Here is a 7,409-nt window from a genome sequence, read left to right on the forward strand (position 1 = left end):
GATACTGCTTGCAGCCAATGATGCATTAATTTTTGTATAATATGATGTCATGGGGTAGGACTGGATAAGTCTGACTTCTTCCTACTCCATTCAAACATGTAATAGGTGTAAGCAAACTGATTTTGGATTAGCATTGGTTGGATGTGTAATTATGTGTGTGTTGCTGTCATTTGTTCTGTTCTGCATGTTTGAAAGAATAAATCAATCAATCAATCACTGTCCACTAATTCTAGTTCATGCTTCTTGAATAAAACTCATTCTACAGTGTGTAAAGTCTCTGTGGCTCTGGAGGATCTTTGTCAAGTCTGAGTGATGAACCCTGACGATGTCATCAGAGTCTGAAAGTAGCATGGAGGGTCTCGAGCTCGACCCCCACTAGTGACCGTCTTCTGTGAGTGGCAGGAGACGGGGTTAGCGCAGCACTAAACCGCTTGAGTGTCCCTGTCAAACTTACAGAAGACGTTTGTGGAAACCTGTCCTATGTTATAACTAAGTAAAATCTGTTTCTGAATAAACAAGTGGCGAGAAAATGGCATGTGGTTGCAGAATTGTGGTTAAACTCATCACCTACTTTAAATATAATGGTTTGTTTTCTGGCAGCAGGTTGCATCACCAGTACTTACTGCAGGGGCTTGGCTCCTGAGTGCCTCATCTGGTGAACCAGAAGGTGTTTCCTCTGTTTGAAGGTCTGACCACACTGGTCACAAATGTAGTTCCTCTCCTCTGGAAACACAGAGGGGACACATTTTAACACAGGTTAATATAAAAAATAAACCCCAAATACAATTCTCTACTGATGCAGACTCCATTTAACACGGCACATCTGGGCGTCAGTCACAGCTGGGACTACAAGGGCTCTGTTTAGAAGTTGGTGCTACAGTATAAAATAAATGCTTTTTGCACAAGTACTAAAATATTACATTGGTTACTTAGACCAGGCTAATTAAACTACTAATTAAACTAGGCTGATAGTGTACATCAGTATATTATTCTTTAGGGCACCAACGGCTGTAATCCTGGATGCACTGTGCGTCCATTTAAAAAAAAGATTTTTATGTCACTGGCGTCTGATGGTCACTGCACGACCAACATATAGTATGTTGTATATAGAAAGAGTCAAATTTATGGGACAAAGTATCTAATATGGCATCACACACCTCTAGAGTGATTCACATCATTTCTACTTCCTGACATGAGCCCTGCAGATTGGAGTGAGGGACAGTAGCACACACTGCTGACAATGACGTCTGGAACATCACAATGGGCAGGGTGTTATTCTTTATTTATCACGGCTCATGAGCTGCATTCACGTGTTTTTTGTGGATTAATTATTGTGCGTGGATTTAAGTGTCTGATCAGTGATTCTCAAAGAGCAGCTGGAGCTGGTTATTTTATGAGAAAATAACAGTATAGCATAATAACATGAAAATGTCTCAAAGATAAAACAAGGTTCTGGATATAATGAGTGTCAGCGAAGCTGTAAATACGGATCCCGGAGAGAACCAGGAAAAAAAAAAAACAGGAAACACAGGCCATAACAGCAAGATCTCATTTATACTTGGACTACTTCTCTCCCATAGATCTCTCTGAATTGACCTCAACAATTGCTTCATCTAAATCATCAACATGTCTCCTGGACCCCATCCCGACCAGGCTGCTCAAAGACATCTTTCCCCTAATCAACACATCCATACTAGATCTGATTAATCTCTCTCTATTAACAGGTTATGTTCCACGGGCTTTTAAAGTTGCAGTAATTAAACCTCTACTCAAAAAGCCTACTCTTGACCCAGGTGTCCTAGTTGACTGATATCTAATCTGCTGTTATCTAAAATCCTTGAAAAAGCTGTTGCAAAGCAGTTATGTGACCACTTGCACAAGAATGATTTGTTTGAGGATTTTCAGTCAGGATTTAGAGTCCATCATAGTACAGAAACCGCATTGGTGAAAGTCACCAATGATCTTCTCCTAGCCTCGGACAAAGGACTTGTCTCCATACTTGTCCTCTTAGAGCTCAGTGCTGCTTTTGACACCATTGATCACAGCATCTTACTGCAGAGACTTGAACATGTTATTGGGATTAAAGGAACTGCACTAAGTTGGTTCAAATCTTATTTATCAGAAAGATTTCAATTTGTTCATGTCAATGACAAATGTTCCACACAAACTGACGTTAGTCACAGCGTTCCACAGGGCTCTGTGTTAGGCCCAATTCTCTTCACTTTATACATGCTCCCTTTAGACAATATTATCAGGAAGCACAACATAAATTTCCATTGCTATGCAGATGATACTCAGTTATATTTATCTATGAAGCCAAATGAATCAGATCAGCTGGTCAAACTTCAAGCATGACTTAAAGACATAAAGGCCTGGATGACCTGCAACTTCTTACTTCTAAACTCTGACAAAACCTTAGAAATATGTTATCTAACCATATGGTTCCTGTAGATGAGTAACTATATGGTAATAAGATAAGGCTTACTTATATAAAGCATCAGAACACTAAGGTTGTGTTAATCATAATAACACTGAAGGACAAGCTTTAAATCTTCACACTGTAAACTCAAGAATCCTTCAGCTGACAGACCCGGGGATGTGAATTCATGAGTGTCAGTGGTTATCGGACACACGCCCTGTGTGGTGTACAAGGAGATCAAGGTCTAGTGTGAGCAATGCAACTTCACCCACTGCAAACAAATGCTGATAACAAAGATAAGGTATGTAGAAGTGCGTGTAGAGTAGTTCATGTGGGGGTGTTTGTGTTAGCACAAAACACAAATATGCTCTTATCACAGCCGAGTGGGCGGTGGGACTGGAAGCACCTCTGCTATGGCATCAGAAATAACTTTACAAGAAGAGCTGCAGGAGACTAGTGAACAAATTGTCTCTTTTCAGTTAGAATTCACACAAGAACAGCAAGAATGTTTACAAGAAACAGCCAGAGGAGCTGGAGAGAGAGAATTGTTATTAAAATGCTATGGCAGAATGCATAAAGTGGCAAGTTAAGATCATCATAAGATGATTTATGTGCATGTTTGTTTGAAATAATTTGAATGTGTAAGAATAAAATAAGAAATGATTCTAAAAGTGATTTTACATATAAAATCTAAGTCAAAGAGTGAAAGATGCTGAATCATAGACAAAGGGGAAGTATTAGACACACATCCATACAAAAAGAGGAAGTACAGGGAGTGTGTGTGTGTGAGACAAAGAAAGAGACACTGAGTTTATTAAGAAAGTAAAAATGATGGTTTCAAGCCTAAAAGTAAAGATTTGGTTGATAATTACTGCTTAATCAATGATAATCAATGTTTAGTCAAGTGTTGTATTCAAAATATAGAGATCCATGTTTTAATTTTAAAACACTGATAGTTTTGTATAAGATCAGTGTGTAATTCTGATTGTTCAGTTAAAAACAATGATGGGATTTTTTGTATTTCAATCAGAGAAGTGAGTTTCTGTATTTTTATTAGATATAAGGATGATTTAATTTGCTAAGAAAGAAGTTAGAGTCTGAAGCTGAATCACAGTGGGGTGGAGGCCAGTTACGGGCAGTGGACTTGAGCTTTGACAGTAAAAGATATGCAATAGTTCTGAACAATATGACTTTTCACACCAAATAAGGTATTAACTGTAAACTGCGTCATCTGGTTGGATGGTAGGGACCAAGCTTATGAGATGAGAATCCTTTAAATCCCTGGCAAGCAGAGGAACAAGAGTATTCTCCACAGTTGCAGCCGGAGGCTCTGTCCGGTTGATTTTCTGAGGACCGAGAGACTGCAGAGAGGCAGTCCGGGAGAGCACCTCTCTGGGGGTGCTCCCCCGCAGGTGCTCGGCCTGTGGGGGAGGAATGGATGAAACCACCAATAGAGCTACTACGGAGAGCTGGATGACAGCTTGGGACATTGAATAGTGCCAAAGCCTCATGATTCAGCAAGGACAATGAATTTTTGCCTAAAACAGATTTACAGTGCCTTGCAAAAGTATTCGGCCCCCTTGAACTTTGCGACCTTTTGCCACATTTCAGGCTTCAAACATAAAGATATAAAACTGTAATTTTTTGTGAAGAATCAACAACAAGTGGGACACAATCATGAAGTGGAACGAAATTTATTGGATATTTCAAACTTTTTTAACAAATAAAAAAACTGAAAAATTGGGCGTGCAAAATTATTCAGCCCCTTTACTTTCAGTGCAGCAAACGCTCTCCAGAAGTTCAGTGAGGATCTCTGGTCGCTTGGGGTATGTCTCTATCATCAGTTTCTATCGAGAAACTGAAATTTTTGCCCATTCCTCCTTGCAAAACAGCTCGAGCTCAGTGAGGTTGGATGGAGAGCGTTTGTGAACAGCAGTTTTCAGTTCTTTCCACAGATTCTCGATTGGATTCAGGTCTGGACTTTGACTTGGCCATTCTAACACCTAGATATGTTTATTTGTGAACCATTCCATTGTAGATTTTGCTTTATGTTTTGGATCAGTGTCTTGGTGGAAGACAAATCTCCGTCCCAGTCTCAGGTCTTTTGCAGACTCCATCAGGTTTCCATCCAGAATGGTCCTGTATTTGGCTCCATCCATCTTCCCATCAAGTTTAACCATCTTCCCTGTCCCTGCTAAAGAAAAGCAGGCCCAAACCATGATGCTGCCACCACCATGGTTGACAGTGGGGATGGTGTGTTCAGGGTGATGAGCTGTGTTGCTTTTACGCCAAACATAACGTTTTGCATTGTTGCAAAAAAGTTCGATTTTGGTTTCATCTAACCAGAGCACCGTCTTCCACATGTTTGGTGTGTCTCCCAGGTGGCTTGTGGCAAACTTTAAACGACACTTTTTATGGAGGACAGGGAAGATGGTTCAAATTGATGGGAAGATGGATGGAGCCAAATGCAGGACCATTCTGGAAGGAAACCTGATGGAGTCTGCAAAAGACCTGAGACTGGGACGGAGATTTGTCTTCCAACAAGACACTGATCCAAAACATAAAGCAAAATCTACAATGGAATGGTTCACAAATAAACATATCCAGGTGTTAGAATGGCCAAGTCAAAGTCCAGACCTGAATCCAATCGAGAATCTGTGGAAAGAACTGAAAACTGCTGTTCACAAACGCTCTCTATCCAACCTCACTGAGCTCGAGCTGTTTTGCAAGGCGGAATGGGCAAAAATTTCAGTCTCTTGATGTGCAAAACTGATAGAGACATACCCCAAGTGACTTACAGCTGTAATCGCAGCAAAAGGTGGCGCTACAAAGTATTAACTTAAGGGGGCTGAATAATTTTGCACGCCCAATTTTTCAGTTTTTTATTTGTTAAAAACGTTTGAAATATCCAATAAATTTCGTTCCACTTCATGATTGTGTCCCACTTGTTGTTGATTCTTCACAAAAAATTACAGTTTTATATCTTTATGTTTGAAGCCTGAAATGTGGCAAAAGGTCGCAAAGTTCAAGGGGGCCGAATACTTTCGCAAGGCACTGTACAATGAATTTTTGCTTAAAAGATGATTTACTCTGAAATGAAGATTTTCAACATAAATCCACAATCCACCACACCTTGAGCCAACTGAGAACAGGATTTGGTGAGGAAAACCTTTGACTTTTATTAAGATCAAGAGCTCAACCAATGATAATGTTTTAATCAGCATAATCATTTTAGATTGATGTTTAGAAATAGTAGCTGTTGATTTATTTAGATTGTAAGCCGATCAAGACAATTATTGATTTTAATGCTATCTTGCTGCTGTGCTGTACCTTTTTTAAACTCCTATATAAAATTCTTGAAAAGGTTTAATACTCTGTTTTGTATTGAGTCACTTTGGATGTTATTAACATTCTCGTGTGGGTTTATACTACAAGTGGTCATGGTTAAAGCCACACATATAGGTACATAATTCACAGTGAGTGAGTGATATTACACAATTCGTAGTGTTGACAGTAGACCAACACTGAACTGGTAAAATGATTTTTAGACATTTATATCAGAAAATATTTTATACAAATATCCAGCTGTTTACTTATTACATATTTACATAATACAAACTGCCATTTAAATTTCCTACCCTTAATAACATCTTATGTCAACTAAATACTGTGGAAAGCAAATATGGTCTTAAGTGGCCAGTGTCACAGCTGTTATTGGTTATTTCAGACAAAATGCAACACTTCCTCAAAGAGCCAGAGTATACTGGTTTATAAAACTTTCTCAGTAGAGTGCCATCTGAAGGTATAAGGAGCTAATTGCCAACTGCAGGTTGTTGTTATTTGGGAGGTTTGGGGTCTTATCCTGAATTAATAATATGCAAGAGGGAGGTCTGCAGGGAACTCTGTTTGCAGGTTCATGGTAGTAAATTACTGAGTGAATATCTCTGTCATAAAACCTCAAGCAGTGTTTGGAGCTTTAATATATTTCAAATATGCTACCTTAGTGTGAGAGGTTAGGCTTTATTCCTATGTCCAGGGGTTAGCATATCATGGCCTTCATACATGAGTGTAAGAGCCATAAGAAGAAAGGAGATTAATGTTATGCAGTCATAAGAAAGAATATCACTGACATGTTTTTATTTACCTTTGTTAACAAATGTTATCCATCTTGTCTTGAGAGGTACTGGCTAGATACAGTCGGGCTCACCTCCACGCACAGCCTGGGCACTGGAACCTTACTCCTCGAGAGAGGCTGGACTCTCTACTACTCTGGAGTTGCCCGCGGTGAGAGGCAGCGGGCTGGTGTGGGCTTGCTCATAGCTCCCCAGCTTAGCCGCCATGTGTTGGAGTTTACCCCGGTGAACAAGAGGGTCATTTCCCTGCACCTTCGGGTCGGGGATAGATCTCTCACTGCCGTTTGTGCCTATGGGCCGAATGGCAGTGCCTTCTTGGAGTCCCTGGGAGGGGTGCTGGAATATGCCCCGACTGGGGACTCCGTTGTTCTACTGGGGGACTTCAACGCTCACGTGGGCAGCGACAGTAATACCTGGAGGGGTGTGATTGGAAGGAACGGCCCCCCCGATCTGAACCCGAGTGGTGTTTTGTTATTGGACTTCTGTGCTAGTCACAGTTTGTCCATAACGAACACCATGTTCAAGCATAAGGGTGTCCATCAGTGCACATGGCACCAGGACACCCAGTGGTGGGCACCGGAAGTAAGGGATGCCATCAAGCTGAAGAAGGAGTCCTTTCGAGCCTGATTGGCTCGTGAGACTCCTGAGGCAGCTGACGGGTACCGGCAGGCCAAGCAGGCTGCAGCCTGGGTGGTTGTGGAAGTAAAACCTCTGGTCTGGGAGGAGTTCGCTGAGGCCATGAAGAGGGACTATTGGTCGGCCTCGAAGAAATTCTGGCAAACCCTACGGCACCTCAGGAGGGGGAAGCAGTGCCCTGCCAAAACTGTTTACAGTGGAGGTGGGCAGCTGTTGACCTC

The 7,409-nt window shown here is 41.1% G+C and overlaps 1 protein-coding gene across 3 annotated transcripts in view; it reads right to left on the reverse strand.

Annotated features, from left to right (window-relative positions):
* Positions 1–7,409, reverse strand: part of znf276 (zinc finger protein 276) — a 19,720-nt gene that overhangs the window by 1,572 nt on the left and 10,739 nt on the right. For all 3 annotated transcript variants that reach the window (XM_020586577.1, XM_020586576.1, XM_020586578.1), the window contains exon 11: positions 624–723. In XM_020586577.1, the coding sequence (XP_020442233.1) occupies positions 624–723 (100 nt within the window). The remainder of the gene's footprint in view (positions 1–623; positions 724–7,409) is intronic.

The sequence above is a fragment of the Monopterus albus genome, unplaced genomic scaffold (assembly GCF_001952655.1).
Source record: "Monopterus albus unplaced genomic scaffold, M_albus_1.0 scaffold414.1, whole genome shotgun sequence".
Classification (NCBI taxonomy): Eukaryota; Metazoa; Chordata; class Actinopteri; order Synbranchiformes; family Synbranchidae; genus Monopterus; species Monopterus albus.